This window comes from Podarcis cretensis (genome assembly GCF_951804945.1).
Source record: "Podarcis cretensis genome assembly, chromosome: 4".
NCBI lineage: Eukaryota > Metazoa > Chordata > Lepidosauria > Squamata > Lacertidae > Podarcis > Podarcis cretensis.
In genome coordinates, this window is record NC_137173.1 from 80,157,007 (window position 1) to 80,183,176 (window position 26,170).

Below are 26,170 nucleotides of genomic sequence, written 5' to 3' on the forward strand. Positions count from 1 at the left end.
ACAAAGGAAGCTCCCTCAATTGGCTGGTAATTAAAAGGATAAGTGTCAGTCAGAATTGTGTGTTTGAGCTACAACCAGGCTGCAGGCTGAAGGAGAGGCATGCTTGATTTCTGCTGGATTCCAAGGCTGTGGCTAGGGGAGAAGCAATACCTTCTTGGGCTGTTTTATGTCTCAGGTTAGGCTCATGTTGTGTCAATAAACCATATATCTTGAAGGCACCACAGTCTCCACTGTCCCTCATTCCAAGGGAACCAAACCCTGGAACTCCTGGAATCTAGCACTGCTCAGAGATTAGGGTGGCGTGCAGTAATACAATATTAAAACCAAGTTGTAAAAGGTATCCATCTTTCCTGAAAAGATATGCATGAGCTTATTGTAAATGATTAAACTGTGGAACTTGCACATTTCTCCATGAAGATGTCACAGTTGCTGCTTCAAGACATTACGCTGGAAACACAAAGCAGCTGAAGATACTCCCTGACAGCTTTCAGATAAACATGGTTAGTCAACAACCATTCAAAGAGGAAAAGCAGGCAGGTATGTGTGTGCTGTGCAAAATCTTTCTGAGGCTTCTAGCTTTCAGATTAAGAATAAAGCAAGATTCCATGGCTTTAGAGAAAATTCTGATAAAGTGTAGGCCACGCTACTCTCTGCTGAAAGCTCAGAAACCCAAAGAACTTTGGCTTACACCTTATGGTAGTCAGAGAACAAATCCATTTCCCATAGTTTATTCTGAAAGCAAAATTTTGATTTGCTTAGTCCAGCAGAGTATGCACTTAAGAGTACAATTGTACTGATTAAAACAAGGGTTTGCCACAGAATTTATAAACAGTGAAAGCACAAACGCTCTTACAATTCCCTCATTCTGCCCATCTCTGGGAAACTACTACTACACCTACTCTCTGAACAAAGACAGCATTTTGATGTTAACTGGGGGGGGGGGGGAGGGAAGCACTGCTATGGGGAGCTTTTGTCAGAGGAAAAGTAACAGAAAAAAACAAGAGAAAAGAGTTCACTGTTCCTTTAGCAACCAGTTTGGTTGGGGCCCATTTAACATATTTAAGAGATCTGCATGCTGGTTACACTGTGAACGTTTTGAAAGCAGCGCTGAAAATATGTCTCTGAATTATAGTGACTAACATGTTCACTGCTATTGATCAATGGAGGCAAGATGAGGCCAGCCATGTTTGTTCTTCACATGCCTAAATATGAGGCGAAAGGTGCCCGATTTTTACCAAAGGTGTGCACAGGTGAGGTGAGCTCAACCCTGACCTGCATCGCCTTGCTATGGCACCACACACTGTTGCGTAAAGCATTTCTCAGCCAGAGCAGAGGAGAAAACTACCTGAAGTGGTAAAGTAAGGAGAGGGAAGGGGATGGTTCAGCTTCCTCACCTACATACATCCGAGAAGAGGAACCTGTGGCCCTACAGTTGCTGCTGAACTGCAGCCATCATCCCTGACCATTTGGCAATGCTGCCCAGGGCTGATGGGAGTTGGGAGTCCAGCTGAAGGGCCACAGGTTCCCCATCTTGGTGTCCACAACTTTTATTATAAAAACTAGACCACTATCTCTTCCTTTTAGGTGTGAATGGAGTAGAGAAATGAATAAGCAAATGCTGCTTTGCCTGTTGAATCTAATTTGCTTCTAAGACAAATGGGACGTGTGTCGAAGAAAGAAGAAAGGCATATAAATTCCTCAATTAAGCCAATGGTTCTTAAAAGTGCTTAATTTTTTTTAAGGTTTATGGCAGAGTATTTGTTGTTGCATAAAACCACATTCCTCTTAAAAGTCTTGGGATGTTTGGAATTATCGCTACAGTAGATTAGAATTTGTTTGGTTTTCTAATCTGTTCCAATACAAAATTTCACAATGGGATAGTGCACTTCAATTCTGTCCCTCCAGCTTTATATACAATTTGGATAGATACAAAATGCCCTGCTTCTTACAGAAGTATAACCATATTGCATAATCTCTGTGTTAATAAAAGATTGGTTATGTAAATTATGGGGTGACTAATCTGCATTGTGGTGGCAGTTGAGCAAATTCTTAGCAAGGTGAGTCTAGGCAGAACCCATTATTTTTACAGGGCAAGGAAGGAAGGCTTAAGACTGCAATCCTATAAATGCATACCTGAAAGTAAGTTCCATAGAACTCAACAAGGCTTACTTCTGCCCTGCATAAACATGTATTGGATGGTTCATGCAATGCATCTGGTACAGGACTTAACTGCCTTTCTGGGTACACACCCAAATTATCTAATGGACAAGAAGTGGAGTTATTCAAAGTGCTTGTACTCTCCCTATGACAAATACTAGGAGGTGGCTCTTATTTATTACGTTAGCCCATGATTTTAAAAATTGTGCCAGTGGTGTGTGTGTGTGAATGGGGTCTATTGACAGATCCAGGATGGTAGATTGGCAAGACTTCTTCATGCTGAATTAATATTCTGTTTCTTAATTCTACCCACATTCGCTTCTTTGCATTGGCTTCATTGGTGGATCTTGTGGCCTTAGTAGAAAACAAAGTGGATCCCATGAGCCTGACACCTGCCTAACTCTGTTTTACACAAGCTCCCTGTAGACTGGGAGTGGAGGGATATCATAAAAACAGTACAAAACAAGCTGAAAGCCCTGAGTCAGACTGTGTGGTTACCATAGTAACTTTATGTGCTCCACCCAAGCAGCACAGTAGCCTCTGCTGCATGAACACACCAGTGGCATGACAGACATGATGCTACTTGAATGCTTCCTTTCCCGAAAATATTAGTTAGATTAACTTCCCAACCACATGGTGAACTGACATCCCAAATAGGGCCAAAGTTCATTGTATTTTTATTCATTCACACTGAGAAACAAGATTGCAACACCTGAAAAAAAACCCTACTTATTCTGACCTTTCCTCTTGCTGCTTAGCCAACTTTCAGTATCATTCACAAGTAGGAGAGACTAACTGATGATAGCCTCCTAATAAATCATAGCACATAATCTTCTAACGATGCTAACTGTGATTTGTTTGGAACATTCTAACTTCCCCTTTTTGCTAAAACAAACAAACAAACAAACAAACAAACAATATTATAATCTATATATTTCAGCTTTATGTAGAAGAAAAGGATTTAGCTTTTGAAACTCTTAATACTGAAGCTTCTTTCCAAGAACAGAACTTTGGCAGACTAAATTTTTCTTTTGCCTCAGCAAACCTCTAGGCCAAGCAAAATGCTTAGAATAGCCTGTAGAAGTGTAACTAATTGCAGACAAGTGCCAGAGATTTCTCCAGCTCCTTGACACATATACTGCCTATATGTCTCCCATATTGGGTTCTCTCAGTGAAGTCGTCGTTTTTTCAGTGTTTTTGGCTCCAACAAGTATTTTAGGGATGCATTTAGGCTCTCTCGAATTATTCTTAAGTAGAAAAGCCAGGCATGTGTTTGGTGACACCTAACACTCAACCTTTATTTGGAAGTCAAAGCAAGTCCTTCACCTTCATCCTAGGGTCACACCCACACCATAAATATAAAGCACATGGATTCTCCCAAAGAATACTGGGAATTGTAGTTTCTAAAGGTGCTGAGAATAGTACCTCTGTAACAGGAATACTGGGATGTGGGTGGCGCTGTGGGTTAAACCACAGAGCCTAGGGCTTGCTGATCAGAAGGTTGGAGTTTCAAATCCCTGTGACGGGGTGAGCTCCTGTTGCTCGGTCCCTGCTCCTGCCAACCTAGCAGTTCGAAAGCACATCAAAGTGCAAGTAGATAAATAGGTACCGCTCCGGCGGGAAGGTAAACGGCGTTTCCGTGCGCCAGAAGCGGCTTAGTCATGCTGGCCCCATGACCCGGAAACTGTACGCCGGCTCCCTCGGCCAGTAAAGAGAGATGAGCGCCGCAACCCCAGAGTCGTCTGCAACTGGACCAAAAGTCAGGGGTCCCTTTACCTTTAACAGGTATACTACAGTTCCTGGATTCATTGGGGGAAGACATGCTTTAAATGCAGATATTAGGGATGTATTTAGGCTGTATCATACATGCTCAGAGGTCTCCCCTCTTTATTATTTGGGTCTATGTTCTTGAGTGTCCTGGCTCATATTGAACTAGAACTGCACAACTTGTGATCCACCAAGCCAAGTGAAACCCACCAGTCATGTACAATGCCCCATCACGACTCAATAAACCTACTATATTTGCTTTGCCTAGATTAAAAAAGAAAGACTTACCTAGCATCTAGCTGGCCACAATGCATGACTGATGTGACGCATGGTGCTTTACAAGGTGGAGTTTCACCAGTTGACGTTATTTTGGCTGAGGTAGTGTGCTAAGATTTCCGAACAAGCTAAAGGAGAATGCACTGAGCAAGGGGACAACCTCAAAGCAAGGAATGTGTTCTGAAAGTTCAAGGATGCACAAAGTGTTATCTGGCAATCAGGTGACATCAGGAACACATTCTTCAAAGCTGAAGGAATGTATGAAGTGTGTGGGTTTGCTGCTGATTAAAGCGAGTCAGAAAATGATTCAAGTTATTTTTTCCTCTGGATATGTACACCTGGAAGATACAAATTTGAAACCATATTTAGAGTCCTTAAGGCAGTACAAACAGGATAAACCCTCTTGATTTATTCCACTTTTGCGTCAGCTTGTGTCCAGGCAGTAAAAGTTAAAAATTCACATGGATATTCCCACCCTACGAAGCTCAGTACTTTAGCACCCTTGACTGTGTAAAGAGCGGAGCTTTTCTCTCAGGCCCTGTAACTTCACAATGGTACAAAGAACTATTTAAGTTTCCCTTTTTTTCAGCATGCAGCATTTTGTTAAAGCTCCTCTGAATGAGAGAATAAAGGCTTCTCTCAAGGGCAGAAAGGGTCTTCTGTATTTCTTCTGACAAACTTTATAGTTCGCATCATAGAAAGTTGTCATCTTTACTAAAATATTTGTTTCATATCATCCATTTCCCCTCTGCAATATTAATAAATGTTTTTGTGCCTTGAGCAAGGCCTGTCTTGCCTTCTGTGCTCCTTCTTCAGCAGCCAGTGCAAAACAGCTGGTCTGGGGTTCCCATTCAGTCAACGGTGGCACATTATAACGGATGTAAAGATAGAAGTTTTCTGCTTCCACAGATAGTTGGGCCCTGCTTTTACTGTTCAGAACAGTGCTTGCACTTGTGAGCCTCTCGAGGCCAGCATGATGGGGTTTGCAGGGGATGTGCCCATGATGATTGCAGCAGTATACTATTGACTGCAGTGTAAAATGGACCAGTTTAAGGGAACAACCCAGTTGTGTGCTTAACAAGCAGTCTGGGTAAAAACTAGAGAAGTCCTGTGTTTGAGAGACCCCAGCTTTGGCTGCCCAAGTTTGATGAGACAGCAGGAAAAGACAGATAACTTTCAGGATGATGCAATGGCCCTTGCACCAGGGTGTCACAGAGTTAGGATTTACATTGGTCATTGAAAAGGCTATGGGATTTTCCTGTTAATTACTGCATAAGAACTACTGGCTCCCAGGAAGAAACTGCCACAGACTCAGGATGTAACCAAGGAGCAAAGCATGCTTTATGTTCATTCTCTTTTTTATTTTTTTAATGTGGGGTGCCTGACAAGGAATTTGCGCATTTAGAAAATCTGCTTTTAAAAAACCCCTTGATCTTGAAGCACAGTTCCTGCAGCAAAATAATACTTCCCTAGCCCATATGGCTGTGCAGCTTGTTGAATCTTGATTTAAAAATCTCATAAAGTGATGACAGCAGTGCCAGGGCTCTAAAGTTGCTGCTGCCACAACTTGTAGTGAGTTTTGCCCCCATCGAGTTGCAGCTAATTACTCGTCCTTTCCTTATTCTTGGCTCAAGGCCCAATGGACTCATTTCTTATCCCCTCCAGTTACAACTTGGATTCTGCTGCTCAGGGATTTATTCCATTAGACACCATCTTTCACACAGCTTAGCTCAGTTGGTTAAAGCGTGGAGCTGATAACACCGAGGTTGCAAGTTTGATCACCATATGGGACAGCTGCATATTTCTGCATTGCAGGGGGTTAGACTGGATGATCCTCAAGGTCCCTTCCAACTCTACAATTCCATGATTCTATAATTCTATTTCAATCCTTCCCTGCTAACCCTGAGCTGCCAAAAACACATACACACACCCTTCCTTTTGACTGTTACATCAAGCATGTGACATATCCTACAAACCACAGCCCCAGGGTTCCTTAATAAGGCCTGTAATGACATTCACCCTTCCTATTTCTCAGATAAGAGGGTATTCAACCAAGCAGTCGTGTTTTCATAGGTTTAGCTGAGAACTGCCAACAAAGCATTCCTAATTCATTCTTACATAATTAGGTGTACGGAAATGACTTACTAGAAAAGGGAGGATAGATCTCTGCCTTAACACAAAAATAACTGCCCACAGTCATGCTAACTTCAGATATTGTTGAATGAATGTGGAGGCCAAGGATTCTAGTGCATTTATACTTCAAGATAAGTGCATGTGAATTTAGATCCTTCCTCTAGGTAAAGGTAAAGGGACCCCTGACAGTTAAGTCTAGTCGCGAACGACTCTGGGGTTGTGGCGCTCATCTCGCTTTACAGGCCAAGGGAGCCGGCGTTTGTCCGCTCCACAGTTTTTTCGGGTCATGTGGCCAGTGTGACTAAGCCGCTTCTGGCACAATGGAACACTGACACCAGAGCAGCGCATGGAAATGCCGTTTACCTTCCCGCTGGAGCGGTACCTATTTATCTACTTGCACTTTTGGCGTGCTTTTAAACTGCTAGGTTGGCAGGAGCTGGGACTGAGCAACAGGAGCTCACCCCGTTGCGGGGATTCGAACCGCCAACCTTTTGAACGGCAAGCCCAAGGCTCAGTGGTTTAGACCACTCCTCTACTGTATTTCTGTTTAAATTATTTTAGAACAGCTGCATATATGTTTGTGTCTCTGTATGTACTATCTTTCTAGAAAAAGAGGTGCCAGAACTCTCCATGAACACCTCCCTTGTTCTCATATAATGGCAATGGTGCCCACCTGAGATGTGCCTGAACTCAGCTCCGACAAGTTCTGGTTGAAAAAAAAGCCCTGGTGTGTGTGTGTTCTGACTTTTACAATAATTAATTACAGGATGGATTATAAAACTCAAAAGCAATGAAAGCATCACATAATCAGTAAAAGCAATTCAGTCACAAAATGATCTGAAACGTGCCACTAAAATGTCTTCTTAGAAATCATGCTAGCTTGCACATATTAAAGCTAATCATTAAAGGCCCTCCCAAGTGAAATATTTCCTAAGTGCTTATATCTATAAAGAGGGGTGCTACTATAGAAAAGTTGTGTCTCTGTTACTCACTCTGGTTAGCAGGACACCAGGAGCTGGAATGAATAACTTTTTCAATTATCGCAATGGACAAAATTCAGCCAAAGACAAGTGCTTCTAAATCCTTTTGATATCAACAGAAGGGCAGGGTATAAATAAATTATTATTATTACTATTACTATTAATGAGTGCAAGTTTGGCTAAATCATACCCATGTTTCCAGTTTGATGGAAAACCATAACTAAATTTCCTCCTTTCATATTCTAAATTAGGTTTATTGTTGTTGAATATTTCCTCCAGTTTCCATTTGAAAAAAGGAGAGTAGCTCAGTTAAAAACAGAAGAAAACAAAATGAGCCATGTAATATTTTCTGAGCATTCTCTTTGTGTACGACCTATTAGATTATTGCAATGCCTGTAGTTGGGTTCTTCCTGGTAAAAGCGTAACAAATTTATTCATAAATAAAGAGTTGGCAAACTTAGCAAAATTACAAACAATGGATAATTATATAATCAACCTATTTTCCTCTTGCATGTTGGTCAGGTGTGTTTACTGAACTGCCTAAAACCAGGTGGTTATGTAAAATGCAGAAGAGTTGTCAGGCCAGCTTCTAATTTTGTAAGATGCGTACCTTAAATTATATGTATATTTAAAAATAACCAAGAAGAGCCAGACAGCACTGCAGGCCTCCTACTTCCTGTTCTGTATATGTTTAGGTTAAGTAATGTAGACTTGATTAAAATGATTACCCAGAAGCATGTAATTCTCAAAATGAAAACCAAACAGATTAAGGGGTTGCCTCTCAGTGCTGTTATTCTCTTTTATTAAGTATTGTTATTCATATCTATATTCCACCCTTTCCCCAAGGAAATAACATAGCATGCATGGTGTTTTCAGTTAATTAGGAAATGAATTCACATATTACAAGAAGGCTAGGTATACACTGTACATATCATGATTCAACCAAGGTTAAGCACTGTCTGTTCTGTTAAAATCAACTGAGTGTTAAGCACATGCCTAATTCCTCCAATGGAATTTAAAATTTCCTGAACTTTTACTGGATTATTCCCCCGTTTCCCCTCCAAAAAACAAATGATAGTTGGTATTTTTCACACAGCTTCCAAACAAAAAGGATAGGAGAGTAAACGCTTACTCCCTTTTACAATTCCTTACATACTGGAGAAGAGACTGGGACTCAGGATAGCAGAAATATATCTCACTGCAGCATGCTTTCAGCTTTCCACCTTAACAACTGAAGCCAGAAAATTTAATTGGAAAGAGACCTCCTCAGGCATCAGCTGTGGTAGTGATTAGGATGGTTCAGGTCGGTGGTTTCTTAAACATTCTGCTTTTGGGAAAACATTTCCACATCATCTTATCTGCTGTAAAATGGCTGTACCATTATTCCTGGGCATGTTTAAGGGTGCACAGTCAGTTTACAGAGTTTCATAGCTTGGCAAGCCTCTCTGGTCACATTTTTGCCCTGTGTGAACTGAAAGACCACGTCCAGGACTCTCTGCTGTGATGTGCACTGCAGGAGATTTGTGTCTTCCAAGAAATGTGTCTTATCATTACTAAACTTCTAATTCTGCTGGAATACCAGGGTTCCCTGAACCAAAGTTTTGGCTATGTGTGCCTCATTTTCTCTGTGGACCGTGAGTGTTCAAGCCAGGAAACTGTGGGATAGTTAACACATGTACAGTGGTACCTCTGGTTAAGAACTTAATTCGTTCTGGAGGTCCTGAAACTGTTCTTAACCTGAAGCACCACTTTAGCTAATGGAGCCTCCTGCTGCCGCAGCGCCGCCAGCACACGATTTCTGTTCTCATCCTGAAGCAATGTTCTTAACCCGGGGTACTATTTCTGGGTTAGCAGAGTCTGTAACCTGAAGCGTATGTAACTCAAGGTACCACTGTATATCCATAAACTTGAAGACAGCAGCATGCAGTGATGACTTCCATGTATGAATGGGTCATCCTTGGTGTAACACCACAAGCAGATCTTTTCCATATCTCCTTAAATATGTTTTTCAGCTTTCAGTCACCAACTGTATGATAACGAGTGCAGAGAAATTAAGCTTGTAGTTCTATACGTGCTGACCTAGAAGCAAATTCCATCTTAGATTTACTTCTGAGAAGACCTGCACAGGATTGCATTTGGAATAGCATGTGTGAATCAGGCCTGCGGCTTTTGTCCTTGTTTAATACTGCTGCTTCCCCTGAGCCCTTGGACTGTGCAAACCTAATGTAAGAAATGCCAGTGAACAAGCTCTGTTGATCTTACTGTTTTTGCAAAATCCCAGCAGACATTTGAGTTATTTGGATTTTAGAATCTTTACATTTGTGTTGTTTTTGTGCATGTGTTTAAATACTTTCATATTCTGGGCTGTCTTTCCATTTTTCAGGCTGCCAAGCATTTGTCTGCTGTGTGAGTCAGGGCCCCACCCATGGAAGCAAGGCTGTGCTTGCTTTGCATAGCAGATGGAAGCTGTCATGCCTAAAAATTCCATTATGGCAGGATTTATTGGAAATGAAACTTCTAACAGCTAGCTACCACGCCAGCAATTTTTTTTTAAAAAAAGTCAAGGCAGTGTTCTCTGTTAACTATAAATAAGATGGAAAATAAAGAGCGTATTCAAAACAGGAAGAAGGGCCATTCTGTTTGACCTCAAACATACCCTGTAACATTAAAGTTTTATTCCCATGTGATAATTCTGTTTAAGTTAGCAGTCTGCTCTCCCATGGAGTTTTATGGAGTTTTTCTATAAGTCAATAATTCATCCATGCTATGCAATTCTTGTCTTGATATGTGTGTTTAATTAATCATTTGGGTTACTTTCCACAGAAAGACAGCCAATGTGAAAAATATCATTGTCCAGATTGGCTTGCTGATAATTGGTGACACACTGAAGTTATTTCTGCTGAGAGCTGTAGTTGGTAACAAGTAGTGTACACCAGACATTCCCAGAAGAGTGAATGTGGACCTAGCAAAGAATTGTGAGAGACATTGGGGTGTGCTGTTTAGGGAATATTTTGTACCATTTCATAGTTATCAGCACTGTACAATAAGAATATTAATACATATTAATATTAGGGTCTGATCACAGAATTTTAAAGTTTTCTCAGATAAAGGGATTGAGTGAAAAATTAAGAAAATTGTATTATTAGTGTAAAGAAGGGTTACCCCTTCAGGTTGGTTTTTATAGAAGGTTTGATTTTATGTACATATTGATTGTAAAACTGAATGAACTGGTTGTTGCAATATTTGTGTAGAATTATCCAAGTACTCCCTACTCCAAAACAAATGCTGGCTTGCTAACTATCCTGGAATGCTTCACATTAGAGATGGCAATGAGACAGCACAAACTGGACACATTCCTTCACACAAAACTGCATCTCTAAGCAGATGAACTTGTCTGCTCATTGAACAAAAAAGGTCACCATTATTGCATATTCCTTCCACAGTTTGCTCTAAAGACAGCTCATAGACACTCTGAAGGCAGCATTTGGGACATTGTTTTAAGCTACAGTGGTACCTCGAGTTACATACGCTTCAGGTTACAGACTCCGCTAATCCAGAAATAGTACCTCAGGTTAAGAACTTTGCTTCAGGATGAAAACAGAAATCGTGCTCTGGCGGTGCTGCAGCAGCAGGAGGCCCCATTAGCTAAAGTGGTGCTTCAGGTTAAGAACAGTTTCAGGTTAAGAACGGACCTCTGGAACGAATTAAGTACTTAACCCGAGGTACCACTGTACATGTGTGAACAAAAATAAAATGCATAACACAATATGAAAGAGTTGCAGGGCTATATTTCATCAAAAGAGGAATGCAAAGTTAAAACTTTTAAGCAGAAACACATTTATTTGTTTTTTTGCTATCTACTTTTCTTTTTGTTCTTATCAAGGAATAATGTTTCTAGGGACAATCTCACAATGCGAGGACACAAGTTCACATCTCTATTCAGCCATGAAGTGACTACAATGACCATCTCTGAACTAAAATAGCTGCTCCTTAACCTCCCTGCTTCCTTGCCATAGCATTGTAGTTTCCGTTAACATTTATGTTGCATTGGGGACAAGGCCCTGAATCATACAAGTTCTGGGAATTATCACAGGAGCTGCAACCACACAGAGTTGCACCTGACAGGAACCCTGTTTCAGTTACTATTGATAGTGATATACAGCTAGTTCTGACCTATAGTAGTGAACATACCAAAAAGGTATCAGTAAAGACTTGTTGGTTAACACAGTCAATTACGCTCCCTCTTCCTTCCTAGAAACAGGATCCGACTGAAGGATACAACTTTACCTTGAAATAGCACTTCAGATTTCTGAATATATTTGAATATTCACATTTTGATCTGGAGCCAGTTTAGTTTATTCCGAATTCCCCACCATACCATACAGAAGTTTGTGCTGGTCTGTTTACAGTACTGATTATATTCTTAGCTTAGTTGCCAGGGAACAAAGCCTAGCTAAATCCTTGTGTAAATCAAAATACAATCTCTCTTTCTAATCCTGTTGTCTTACTCTTTATCACAATTCCTGAACCAGCCTTTAAACATACTATGAAATTTACATGGAACTGTTATTTCATTGAGACTGAGGAGGATCTGCGCTATTCTCAGGGTGTATATCCTCGTGGCATACCCATTTTGAATGAGGCACCAGAGTACATTTCCTATTTTCATTACTACTACTGAATCATATTTATTTATTTAACCTTTTGTTATAAGCTATCTGGGCAGAATTAAAAGTATCAAGTTATATATACAACAATAAAATAAGAATACAATAGAACATAATATATGAAGAATTAAGCTGTAAAAATAAATGTTAAAAGCTGCAACACGGTTTTAAAAGCTTGTGATTTTTTTGCTGGAAAGTAATTAGAACAGCCATTTATAATAAAAAGTAATAGTAATATAATAATTTATCAGGGCTACAACTGTTATAGATCATCACTAAAGTTACAATAATGTTTAAATGCATTTTGCTTAAGCTTACCTAATTCCATGAGAATTATAGCCTGCAGCTGATTAACAATGAGGCCACTTTTAAATCGCTGAGCCTAAGAATTAAGGGCATCTGTGCATCACATTTTTATCCTACATTTTCTTTCTGAGAGTAAAACTAGACCAAAAATAGGATAAAAACCCACATTTTGCTCTGTTGTAGACCAGCCCAGATTGGGAGCCAGATACTGATGACATTTCAGCAAGTTACCTAGAGTGTATGAGATAGAGAAGGGTATAAATAGTAATTAAGTCACAAGCTGAACTTAACCATCAAAGGTAATTGACTAGGGAAAAGTGAGGGCGAATATATGTACACCATGCCCTCCATACTCTGGCAACTGCTATTTAAAACTCACTTATATATTGTCATAACTTTTTTCATTATTTTTTTTAAAAGAAATTGGTCAACTGAACCCTGAATAAGAATGTCATTTGTGTTTATAATTTCCTTTGCTCCTTAAAATAACATTGTAAATGTTCTTGGGAAGCCATTCAAGATTTTGGGTGCAATGGTTAAGTCTTTTGTCACCAAAGCCTCAATAGCATTCTTTTTAAAAGAAAGAACAGTGAAAGGTCACCAGAGACAGTACCATATTGTTTGCTGAGAATTACAAAGGACAAAAGAGGAGAGTCATTTGACTTTAGCACACCTCCTTACTGAAATGGTTGCCAGTCACATAATTAACCAGACCTAGCAAGAAAAACAGAACAGTTTGACAGGACAGATGGTATCTATTAAAAGTTGTGTATTTATTTCACATACATTCTAACTAGCATTTAAAAAAATATTCTATAATTTAAAATGACTATCCAGCGATTTCTCCTTTTAAGTTTAAAAATTTTAGCTGAGAAAGGCCTATAGCCAATAAACAGCATACCTAATTAAACTATTTTATGCTTTTTAAAAAGAGAACATACAGACCCTGTCAACAATCTCCAAGCACAGATTTCAGGATTTATTTTCAAGCAGTTGTTATTGAACAACACAGGGATAGACAATTTGGTCGAGAGGCTGTTGATCTGAGATGGTTATGGTGAATTAACACTTTGCTATAATCAGAAAGCAAAAGCCAGGATTGTGGGCTGAAAGTGGAAGATGGTTGAAGAGATTGGCCATGCTTAGGAACAGAAAAGTCCGAACATCCCATGTTTTCTCATTGTTTAAAAGGACTTTGCTGGACCATAAAAATGAAGTCAGATTGTTCTGACCCCTTTAGATAATGCTGTTACAAGCAAATATGTGTCCACTGCCACAGCTGAACATTCTTAAGTGCTCTGGCATTGCCTGCCTAGAAATTCCTTTGCAAGAGACTCCCACGTTCTGGCAAAATATTCACTATTTTGGCTTCTGCACGTAAGATAATTTAAATGGCAGTTATAAGAAAAATGCTGTGTTGTATGAATAGTTCTAAAAATGTCTTGAGTGATGTTAACAGTAGTGCCTAAGAAGCAAAAGGCTGCTCAAATAGCTCATTGATAAAGTTTTTGCAGGCTTTTAACATAGGCAGGATGGGATGTGGGTGGCACTGTGGGTTAAACCACAGAGCCTAGGACTTGCTGATCAGAAGGTCGGCGGTTCGAATCCCCGCAATGGGGTGAGCTCCCATTGCTCGGTCCCTGCTCCTGCCAACCTAGCAGTTTGAAAGCACGTCAAAGTGCAAGTAGATAAATAGGTACCGCTCCAGCGGGAAGGTAAACAGCGTTTTCGTGCGCTGCTCTGATTCACCAGAAGCGGCTTAGTCATGCTGGCCACATGACCCGGAAGCTGTACACCAGCTCCCTCAGCCAATAAAGCGAGATGAGCACCGCAACCCCAGAGTCGGCCACGACTGGGCCTAATGGTCTAGGTGTCCCTTTACCTTTTAACATAGGCAGGCTAGAAAAAGTCTAGATCATCAAAGTTCTTTTTTTGCAATTTTAAAAGGGAACACACTTGAGACATAATTATGTCTTCTCATCAGTGGAAATGGTAGTCAGCTAATAGAGGTATATTAAAAAGAGAAACACCTAGCTCAGGAGAGCACAGCTTTTAAAATAAAAATTAATGGGGAAATAGCTTGAATTTTAGAGATTGCCTTGTCAAAACATTAAAAAAAAAAACGGGATCTGAGCAAACCCTATAAAGGCCTAGGAAAAGATGCCACTGTCAGAACTGTGAGATTTTTTTTTGTCTAAGAATTAACGTGAGAGCATGCTGTTTGCCACGGTTGCCAGGGCCACCTGACACATGCACATTCAATGACTACAGCAAATTGTGGCTTTGTATGTGTCAAGGAGCCATTAGGGATCAAACACCACAGACAGAACTTGCATATCACTTCATACACGATGCTTCTGAATGATACAAATGTGATCAAGTAATACATGTACATGTGTCACGCATGTACATTATGGTCTGCCTCGTCGTCTGCTAGCAACAATAGATCAACATCTTCCTAGTTTTGTGAAAAAGAAAAAAGTTAGGAAGCAGCAGATCAACTCCAATGCAAGCTAAATGCTAAATACTGCTGCCATCTAGCAGCTGAACTTAGCCACTGTCCTAAAGGATAACACAAGCAGAGTATCATATCCAGGTTATTTTGTTGGGGGCACAATTAAGTCCTTCTAATTACCTTTAAAGCCCTAAAGGGTTTGGATCCAGAATCAGCTACATCCTTCACCACTACTCTGCTTTGCTGCCCAAGATGTGGAGAGGCTCATCTCTATGTCTCACCTATGAAGGAAGATACGTGTCTGTGATAACAATGTCTATGCAGCTCCTCTTCTGTTCAATAGTTCAATATTTATTCCAGCAGGTTTCTGCCTGGCCCAGATGTTTTTATCTGTTTTTATTCTGCCTACCTCTGTTGCATAATATTGTTTGATATTGTTTCATGACACTGTGAATTTAATTGTTGACAGCTGCCCTGAGTAATAGATACGCACAAGGGCAGCCTAGAAATTGTTAATTAAAAAAAAAAAAACTTTTGTTCTATCCCTGCATCAACAGTTCATATCGTACAAAATGTTATAGATTCCCGTCATAAAATGCATTGTGGGATGTGGAAAAGATTATTAGACATTATTAGCAAAGCGCCAGTCCAGTTAATGCAAAGGAAATACTAATAAATTAACATATCATGTTTTCACCTAGCAGTGGTTAGTTATTTCATGGAATACCCAAATTCAATCCACTGAGCTCCCTGATAGAGCTGGCAAATGTAACCACAAAGTGCCAAAATGTAATCCCATCCATGCACACACCCTCCATGTTTTGCTAATAAGTTACATTTTATGAATTGGTGCTCTTGTTTTTGTTTTGTAAGCAGCTGTGTGTATGTTTAGAAAAAAAAACTATTCTAGCAGGGCATAAATGCCAAAATAATAAATATTTATCTGTACACATTTTCCTGTCATGGAACATCCAACTTCTACATACTATGAATACAACATAATTCACTTACATCTGTTCAAATCATAGTAATGGAAAAATCCAGACCTGTATGTTTTTACTTTTCCCAAGGGCACATGTCCTTACATACTTCAGAAAAACTAATCTACGATGAAAACAAAATGCAGATTAGGTGCTATTCTTAAAAAAAGGATCACATTGACCTTTTGGGGAATTCAAGCTGTGTAAATATGTTGGTACACAGTCAATGTTTTCATTTCTCACTTAGCTAAATTAATTTCAGATTCAATTTAATTCTTCTGCATCTTGACTAGAGTATGCTTGGCATGGGCACCTCCAATTATTTTTATAGTTCTATATGCAAGTTTTATGGCAGGAGACAGCCACAATTTTTTAAGCAAAGCTGAAGAGCAGATGAAGCAACTTAATTTAAAATACAGGTGAACGTTTCACCTATAGCTGCTTGTATTGCACCTCTGAAAACTCTGGTTGCAATTTAAGCAACCAGCTTGTCTCTTCTGCAGAGCAAAAAGCTGTAATGAGAGCTTCAAACAAATCTCAGGCTGTCCATATTCTCCTACTATGTACATACAAATCATGGGATCATATCCATGCACTGTGAAGATAATCCCCACTTCATGTTGGCACACTTAAAAAAAAATTATACCAGTAATATTTAACAATGCTTACACTGGGCTGAATTATATTAATGCCTTTGGAACTTTTCCATTTTATTACAACTTACATGATAAAGCAAGAAGTGTCAACCAGAAGTTACAACAAAAAAGTTTTAATAAAAATGTAAAAATCTATCCAGTGCCATAATACATAGGTTCTTTAAGAGTTACTACGCAGGTGGCGCTGTGGGTTAAAGCCTCAGCGCCTAGGGCTTGCCGATCGAAAGGTCGGCGGTTCGAATCCCTGCGGCGGGGTGCGCTCCCGCTGCTCGGTCCCAGCGCCTGCCAACCTAACAGTTCGAAAGCACCTCCGGGTGCAAGTAGATAAATAGGGACCGCTTACCAGCGGGAAGGTAAACGGCGTTTCCGTGTGCGGCTCTGGCTCGCCAGAGCAGCGATGTCACGCTGGCCACGTGACCCGGAAGTGTCTCCGGACAGCGCTGGCCCCTGGCCTCTTAAGTGAGATGGGCGCACAACCCCAGAGTCTGTCAAGACTGGCCCGTACGGGCAGGGGTACCTTTACCTTTACCTTTATGCTCTGCTTATTCAAGAGGTTGAATCAGCAGAACGGTATCTTTGGACTTCATTTCACTTCTGGTAAAATAAAAGGGTGCACACCATGAAGGATGAGATATGACACCTTCACATCTCAAACGACAAAAGGATAGAGCCGCCAGATTTCAACTGCTATGGGTCATGAACACAAGTAGTACTGTGGATTGGGAAAGATTGAGCCAATTTATCTACTAGCTGAATGGCACGGCTGCTACTTCCTACACAATTTTGTTGACATCTAAATCCATTTCTCATGTAGAACAAGCAGATCATGTATGATGTAACCACATGTGGTGTTGAATTTGAATCACAAGAGATTTGTATAGACTACCATTTAATTTTCTTTTTAAAAAATATTATTTACATTGTAAATGCTATCACTTACCTGCATTAGAGAACGCACAGAAATCTGTACTAATTCCAGTAATAAATATCTGAAGTAATAAAAGCTGATGAAACATTACCTAATACATACAATTTAACAATTATAATGCAGAGATTATTTTTATTGTTAGAATAGAAAACAATGCTTAAAACACATTCCCCAAATTATAAAGAACAATAATACAAGACAGCATATATATGTCCAATACATCTGACATTACTCCAGCTATTTCACACACATTAATATGCACTTCAAATAGAGTGAGAGCAGAAGCACAACTACTTAAAAAATCTAAACAAGCAAATTTATTGAGGTGCAAACACTGATTTTTCCTTGCAATACTTATAAAAATGATCACTACTTATGATTCTAGACAAACTACTATACTATTCCATGCACAATTTAAAACAATTTCAGTTTTGTGATGTTTATACTAAATATTGAGCTATTCAATATATTTCAAATAAAAAACTGGATTTTGAGAGTTAACTGAGTGGGCGAATTGCCGCATTTCTGCTATTCCACCTCCTTATTTTAGTAATTTAGTAAATCATAGTGAAAACCTATGATGTTGGGAGGGTTAGGAAAGTGCAAGCAAGGTGTAGCTAGCAGAATCTGGACAATTTAAGAACAGGACGAAACATATTAAAATTAAATTTCAAAGTGTTTGTGATCATGTCTCACAAGGTCTAGTGAAACTGAAATATTGCCCCAGTGAGAATATTGCTGATGGCATGCCCAAGGCTTTCAAGTTTCAGAAACATGAGAAATGTGTTTGCAATTGAGTCTGAATAAGCATACAGTGGTACCTCGAGTTAAGTACCTCATTTGTTCCGGAGGTCCGTTCCTAACCTGAAACTGTTCTTAACCTGAAGCACCACTTTAGCTAATGGGGCCTCCTGCTGCTGCCACGCCGCTGGAGCACGCTTTCTGTTCTCATCCTGAAACAAAGTTCTTAACCCGAGGTACTATTTCTGGGTTAGCGGAGTCTGTAACCTGAAGCCTCTGTAACCTGTATAAGTTTTTTGTGTATGCTCTAGTTCCGATAAGGACTGAGGGGGGTGTTTGTATATGTGAAACTAAAACTAGTAGTCATTCCGTATCTACACAGTATAATGTAAACAATATAGAAACAGATGGCTTCAGGGTCAGAAGCACGAAGTGTTCATGCGCAGTGTGTCTCTGGGCCTAGATAAGACTGAAAGGGTTGAGTTTGTTCATTTTTTCTCTCTGCTCTTTGTCCTGCCGCGAAGGGGAGAACCATCTCCAGATGCAGCATGCTAGCAACTGATGCATGGGTTAATGAAGTACAAAATCATTAAGCTGTAAACCGGAAATAAACCTTGCTGCCTGTACCGTGGGTGTGAAGTGAGTTTATTGCATCGGTGATTGACTCCACAAAAGGCTTGACAACGCTGCGCAGAGCGGAGCATGCAGAGGAGCATGCTGGACACCTTGTGAGATGGAAAAGATGCTCACAAATATTCAACAATCACAGGAGTCAGAGGATTCTGCAGCTGTCTCCCTCTTGCAGGCAAAGTCGTCTGTCCTTAGGAGCGCCCTTCCAGCTACCATTGAAAGGACTGCTACTGTTGCAGTGGAGAGGGCAAAAAGGAGCTGTTTGTCGGGGCATGTGGATCAGGGAATCAAAAGCCCACATTCCCTGGACATATACCCAGGATGTAGGGTGGAGAGAGATGTACACCACCTCTGGGCTCTGCTTCTGTCTCTCACCACCTCCAACCTTCTGCTCTGGGTAGCGAAGTACTGTCAGGGCTCAGAATCTGATAATTCTGTTGCCAGAGAATTTGTAACAACCCATTGACTGCTCTGTCCATGACTTAGTCTCCATTTTTTGTTTTAAAAACAGCACTCCATATAATCCAGTACAGACCTATTACTTTGGTAGTTCGGTGTTAACTATTTCTGCAAACTAATGGCTACAATATAGCACAGTTAAGCAAACTAGGGCCCATTCAAATAAATGAGTTAAGTGCACTTAATTTTGCATTTAATTGTGGCCATCATGTTTATTGTGACATGTTGATATACTTGCATAAAACAGTTAAACCGCATTACTGACCACAAGCTAACATTTTTGGAGATTCTTCAACTTCCAAATAAATATGATTAAGTCTGTGGTTCAGTAAGTGATTCGATAAGTGATTCGTTCAATGGTTCGGTGCCATCAACTGGCACCTTATTGGCCTCTTCACTCTGAGTAGGTGGCTCAGTTATGGTATCCATCTGTTTTTTATTGGCCTCTTCATTATGACGACTTTGGCAATGGGTTAGATGCTTCTTAAAGCCTCTAGGAAAGTTTGATTCAAAACTGCAACGTGGACATTTAAGCAAACTCTGACCATGAGCAGCAACATGGTTTTTAAGGTGAGATTCCAAGAGAAATGCCTTTCCACATATGTCACACTTGTACGGACTGTGAACATTATGCTTGTTAACCAAATGATGCAAAACAGCACCTTTTTTCATAGCCCGGCAGCAACAAATTTTGCAATAATATTTGCCTTTGCCACGCTTCATATATTTTGCTATTTCTTCTTCCGAGATAAAAGCTTCCTTTTCTTCAGTAAACTGCAGCACACACTGAGGCTGAGTGGGACTAGCTAAATCAATTTTAGTGTCTTTATTGAGGTCAGAAGTTTCTGGATCAAACTGTTCTTGATCACTGTTTGATTCCTGCTCCTTAACTTCAGAGGTATCCATTTCATTATTTCCACTCCCACTGTTATTTAGGTCTATATTTGCAGTTTCCTGATTTTCCTTCTTCAGTTTCTTCTTTGGACAAGAAAATAATACTTTTGTAGCTTCCTTGGCTTGTATAAGCTGCTCCTTTGGAGCTAACAGACTACTGAATGGATTCTCACCTTCTGGCTGCTCAGTGAAGAAATCTTTACCAGATTCGGAATGTACCTGCAAGTCTGAAAAAATGGGTGCAGCAGACTGACCGAAGTCAGAGACAGCAGTTTTGTGAACTTCTCTGCCTGCTGTTTCCAGTGGTCTGTGGACATCAGAACCAAAGTTCTGCTTTGGATCAGAAGGCATAGGAGTAGGTTTTTGGAGCTCAAGTGAAAGAGAACCTTTTGAAGGCTCAGCAAAGAAACCTTGCCGTTGTTTCTCAGGGGAACCAGAAAGTGCCTTCTGTGGGTCAGCGAAGCTTGCATGTTTCTGAATTTCAGGAGAAACTGAAGAAGCCTTCAGCACTTCATGAGTAAGAACAGGTGGTTTCTGAGGTTCTCCAAAGGGAACATGCTCTGCAACTTCAGGAGAAACTGCAACATGTTTCTGGGGCTCTTGGAAGAAGGCATGCTTTTGGGCCTCAGGTGAAACAGGAGGTGGTCTGTGAGGTTCAGAAAACAGGGCATGTTTTTGGACTTCAGGAAAAGACATGTGAGTTTCATGGAAGAATGGACGTTTTTGTACATCAGCAGAAGTAGGGGGAGGAACAGATTTCTTAGACTCTGGAAAAAGTGCCCGTTTTCGGGGTTCGGAAAACAAAGCACGTTTTTGGAACTCAGAAGAAACAAAAGCAGCAGGCTTCTGAGTGTCTGAAAAGAAAGGAGACTTCCGAGAGTCAGAAGGGAACTTCCAAGGGTCAGGAGACACAGGAGCTGGCTTACGTTGCTCAGGAAAGAACGAAGGTTTCCAAAGATCAGGTGACATTGGGGGACCAGACTTTCTAAGCTCTGTTGGCATGGGATGTGCAGAGGGTGGTACTGCTGGTGATGACCTCCATGTGTCAGGAGACAAGACAGGTTTCCAGCCTTCAGGATAAACAGAAGAAATGGGTTTCCAGGGCTCTGAGGAAACAAGACTAGATTTCTGAGACTCAGGCAAGGAGGTAGATTTCCAAGGCTCCGGCACAAACCTCTGAGGCTCTGGGGACATCATAGAACCTGGTCTTCGAGGTTCTGAGGCAGGCCTCCTAGACTCCATTGACATAGATGTGGGGGGTTTCGGGGACCAAGGTGACACAGTAATAGAAGACTTCTGTTGTTCGTGGGAAATATTAGGAGCAGGCCTCCAGGGCTCTGGAGCAATACTAGGAGCAGACCTCCAGTGATCGGATATTGGTGGTTCAGGTTTTCTTAGTTCAGGGGAAAGCGCTGAAGCAGGCCTCCGCATCGGAGGAATATGTCTGCGAGTTTCTGAGGATATAGCCGATGTAGATTTCTTTAGCTCAGGAGACACAGCTGGAGAGTGCCTGCGGGGCTCAGGAGACACTGCTGGAGAGTGCCTGCGAAGTTCAGGAGACACAGCCGGAGAGTGCTTGCGCGGCTCAGGAGACACAGCTGGAGAGTGCCTGCGAGGTTCAGGAGACACAGCCGGAGAATGCCTGCGAGGCTCGGGAGACACAGCCGGAGCAAATTTCTGTGGTTCAGATGCAGCCACAGGTGGAGATGCAGGCACAGCAGACTTCTGAGGTTCTGGGGATACAGGTTGTAGCGGTTTTTGTGGTTCTAGAGAAACAAGTGGTGCAGGCTTCTCTGACTCTGAGATAGATACATGCAGTTCTGGATGTACATTAGAGAAGGGTTTTTGTGGCTCAACATATGTGACTGTGCCAGGTTTCTGTGGCTCAGGGGAGATAGCAGATACAGGTTTTGATACATCTGAGGACTCCACCGGAGTGGGTTTCAGGGGCTCTGGAGCCACAAAAGGGACTGGTTTTGATGGCTCTGATGACACCACTGGAATAGGTTTTGGAAGCTCTGATGATGCAACAGAGATGGGTTTCTGTGGCTCTGTGCATGCAACTGGAGCAACCTTTGGTTGCTCCATGGATACAACTGAGATGGACTTTGGTATCTTGGAAGGTAACCCAACGTCAGGCTTGAGGGCTTCAGAGGAAGCCAGCTTCTGAGATTCGGGAGAAACAGTGGGTTTCAGTGACTCAGGAGGCGGAGAAGACTTCTGAGGTTCCACAAACTGAGGTTTCTTTACAGTTTCTGCGCCTGTTGCTAACAAATCTTTTTGCTCTTCTTTCCATTTGTCAGGCATTGCATGATGTGCTGTGATGTGATAATAAACGTTGCAATACATTTTGCTGGTAAAAAAACATTTGTGGCAGTGGAACAACTTTGCACTTTTCTGGTAAAATATAAGTTTCCCCAGTCCTGCAGTATCCATTTCATCACAAAACTCGGGGTGGATAGTACCCATATGAATCTGTATGTTTTCATAGTCAGACCCTCTGAAACTGCAGTGATCACATTCCAAGCGCTCTGTTGTTTTACGCAGGATCTTCAACATGTCCATTTTTCTATTGTCAACTTGCATAACACTACACATGTTTCAGACTGTAAGCTCCAGTATTCCTGAAATAAAAGTTAAAAAGTTAGCACACGACACACAGAAAAGTTTGTTCTTATTAAAGTAAAATTAACTAAATGAACACTCAGCTGAATAATTATATCTCCTAAGAAAAATCAAATCATTTAATCTTGTTAAGCTGTATATCACAATCACCCTATGTACAAATACTTCTGAATATAAATCTCTTCATTGTTTACAAAACCATCAGCAGTTGCTGAAGGCAATTTACTCTGTTTACCAATTCCAGATGGTTCTTTCTGTTGCAGAAAGCCTAACGAAACACACAATCTGCAGAGAATATTCTGCTAGTTCCAGACCCTTTTATTTAAATCCTACAGGCAAATTCCAATGGAATGGAGCTAGCAAATATATGGGTTGTGAATTTGGCTTGAAGTGAGCTGATCTTCCTGATTTCACTATTAAATTATGCTGTATTCTTCCTCATTCTGTATACCAACTAAACCAGTCAAAACCCAGAAGGGTCATTACATAGTAATGTAGATAACAGTTGTAAGGTACGAAAAAATAATTTTTATTATGAATATTTTGCTATGTGCCAGTAACACTCACTCTTAAAAGGGTTAAACTTATAGCTCTTTGCAGGTGTTACTATCTCCCATGTACAGTAACACGGAAGCAAGGAAATGAGCCATGCAGATTAAGTCCCATTCCCAATGCCACACACTCCATCCAGTGCTTCCCCAAAAACTTATGCATATGGCATAGACAGCTGCAGTAGAAGGGTCTTAGTCACAGCTGGAGCAAGGCAAACCATAAGCCCAGGTTCAGATGCAATGCTATGTCAAAGAATGACTTTGTTCCGGAGGTAGCATGGAAACAGGAGTCCTGGCAAGGAGCACAGTGACTGCAATCTTCCCCCTAGGAACCTGCATATTTTTTCATTCATGCTAAACCATGGGGTCACAGTAACCTTCATTCACTATTTCATCAAAAATAAAAACTAACCAGAACTTTTGATTTCCATGTTCACTGCTACATGGGACACCCCAGGATGCAACCTTAATGCCATTTCTCAAGGTACCATATACTACTCAGAGTATTTAGAATATTAAAATATTTGACACTGAAACTATTAGCAATGTAGAAGCACACTGACTCCATAGCTTTCAGGAAGCTAGTATTGTATAGTGTAGCAGGAAAATAATTTGTGAAACAGAAGCCTCCAGTCAAAATCTCAAATAAGCCCAAACTCACTGGATATTTTTTATTTCTCAGTCCACCATCTGCAAATGGGGATATGTGAGAACCTAAGAGGAGCCCACTGGATCAGGCCAATGACACATCTAGTTCAGCATCCTGTTCTCACAGTGGCCAACCAGATGCCTGTGGGAAACCCCAAAGCAGGACCCAAGCACAAGGGCACTCTCTCCTTCTGCCACTTCCAGCAATGGGTATTCAGAAGCATTATTGCCTCTGACTGTGGAAGCAGAGCACAGTCATCATGGCTAGTAGCCATTGATCCTCTTTTAAAGCCATAGTACTGGCTTGCCTCACAGGATTGTTAAGGACTACTGAGATAATGCATCTGAAGCACACTGAAAACTAAGGAAAAATGATGCATAAATACAAACTATTAAATATTTAAATATAAAATACTGTTTTCTTGATGACAGATAGGTGTGAAGCCACGACTGAGTTTTCTTAAGATTGGCAGGTACATACACTGCTAACATATTTATTAGTGAGGACCACAGTTCACAATATATCTCTTCTCCTGCAGATATTGTACACATCACTCCTCACCTACAGATATGACCCTTAAGAAATTGAGACTTGCTTTAGAAAGAAGTGCAAAGTATATCACGCTTGGGTGACCTCTGGAAGTTATTCTACCAGTAGTTATTTTTACCAGTGCCTTGGTTTATTTTTAATGATTGTACTATTTGCTTTTAATAAACAATAGTATTTATTAAAATGTTTTTAAATATTTATTTTTATTCTGTATTTTGGGTTTTTATATTGTGATTTTATGTTGTAGCTGCCCTGAGACCTGTGGGTATAGGGTGGTATACAAATTTAATTAATAATAATAATAATAATATGAAATACTAACATTAATATAATGTTCCTCCTGTGGCACAACGGGTCAGTGCATTTGGCTGTTAACCAGAAGGTTGGTGGTTCGTGCCCACCCAGGGACAGCTGTGGGTAGGATTGCTGCAGGGGGCTGGACCAGATGACCCTTGGGTTACCTCCCAACTCTACAATTCTATGATCTGTGTCTGTTTGCCCATAGCAGTACTAGTACTCATGATACATCAGGAAAGTAAAAATGGTTTGGGAAGTTACGGTTAAAAACATAGCACAGGTAACAACTAAACATAAGATTTTGTACTAACCGACTGGGATGAAATCTCCCCTCATCTAAGAACACCACATTTTTACTAAAAGAATCAGGGCACCACACTAGGAATATTTAATAGGATTAGATTAATGGTATGCCAAATGGTAGCCTAGTACATGCTGTCATTACTAAATGCACCAAAGCCAACCCCTTCACCTCATGCTGAAAAATGAATTCTACTCTTCCTACCCTACCCTCTATTCCACCATTCTCTCCGCCTCATTTCCAGCATTCCTGGTCCTGGTTTCAGAAAATCACATCTCCACAGGCAAGCATGTCACATCAGAAATCACAATGCAACTTAAGAACTTTCTTTTTAAAGTTTTGATGGGGCTACTTGTATCTGTCCTCAACAGATGAACAAGCATCAGCCAAACCTTTCAGTGTATACAAACTATCTGTTTGGTTATTTGTTGAATTAACTGCTTCCAGGCTCTGGAAACAGCAAACAGAACCACCTTAATAAAATGGCAGTACAGTTGTACCTCGGGTTAAGAACTTAATTTGTTCTGGGGGTCCGTTCTTAACCTGAAACTGTTCTTAATCTGAGGTACCACTTTAGCTAACGGGACCTCCTGCTGCGCCACCGCACGATTTCTGTTCTCATCCTGAAGCAAAGTTCTTAACCCGAGGTACTATTTCTGGGTTAGCAGAGTCTGTAACCTAAAGCGTCTGTAACCCGAGGTACCACTGTATAATATGCTTTCCATGAGACTATTTAAGCAATGGTATTTCCACCAACAGAATAAAACATGTCTTGAAATGTGCATCCCACTGCTGCAGTTAGGTGGAAAAAAATCCAAGTCGATGTTGGCCTTACACCAAGGATGGGGTGGGTACCTGTGGCTCTCGTGATGCAGGTGGTCCCCAACACCTAATGGGGCCTGATAACCCCCAGGCAGCAATTACAGTGGTACCTTGGGTTACAGACGCTTCAGGTTACAGACTCCACTAACCCAGAAATAGTGCTTCAGGTTAATAACTTTGCTTCAGGATGAGAACAGAAATTGTGCTCCAGCGGCGCAGCAGCAGCAGGAGGCTCCATTAGCTAAAGTGGTGCTTCAGGTTAAGAACAGTTTCAGGTTAAGAACGGACCTCCAGAACAAATTAAGTACTTAACCCGAGGTACCACTGTACTCCTAATCCTAAATAAC

General features: G+C 40.8%; 1 protein-coding gene across 1 annotated transcript; it reads right to left on the reverse strand.

The window, feature by feature from the left end:
- Positions 1 to 17,409: 17,409 nt before the first annotated feature.
- Positions 17,410 to 22,627, reverse strand: CHAMP1 (chromosome alignment maintaining phosphoprotein 1; the record flags this gene model as incomplete). The annotated part of the gene is made up of 1 exon (XM_079972514.1): positions 17,410 to 22,627. One exon carries the CDS (start codon positions 22,625 to 22,627, stop codon positions 19,448 to 19,450), a length of 3,180 nt encoding a protein of 1,059 aa, XP_079828640.1. The 3' UTR covers positions 17,410 to 19,447.
- Between the last annotated feature and the right edge of the window lie 3,543 nt (positions 22,628 to 26,170).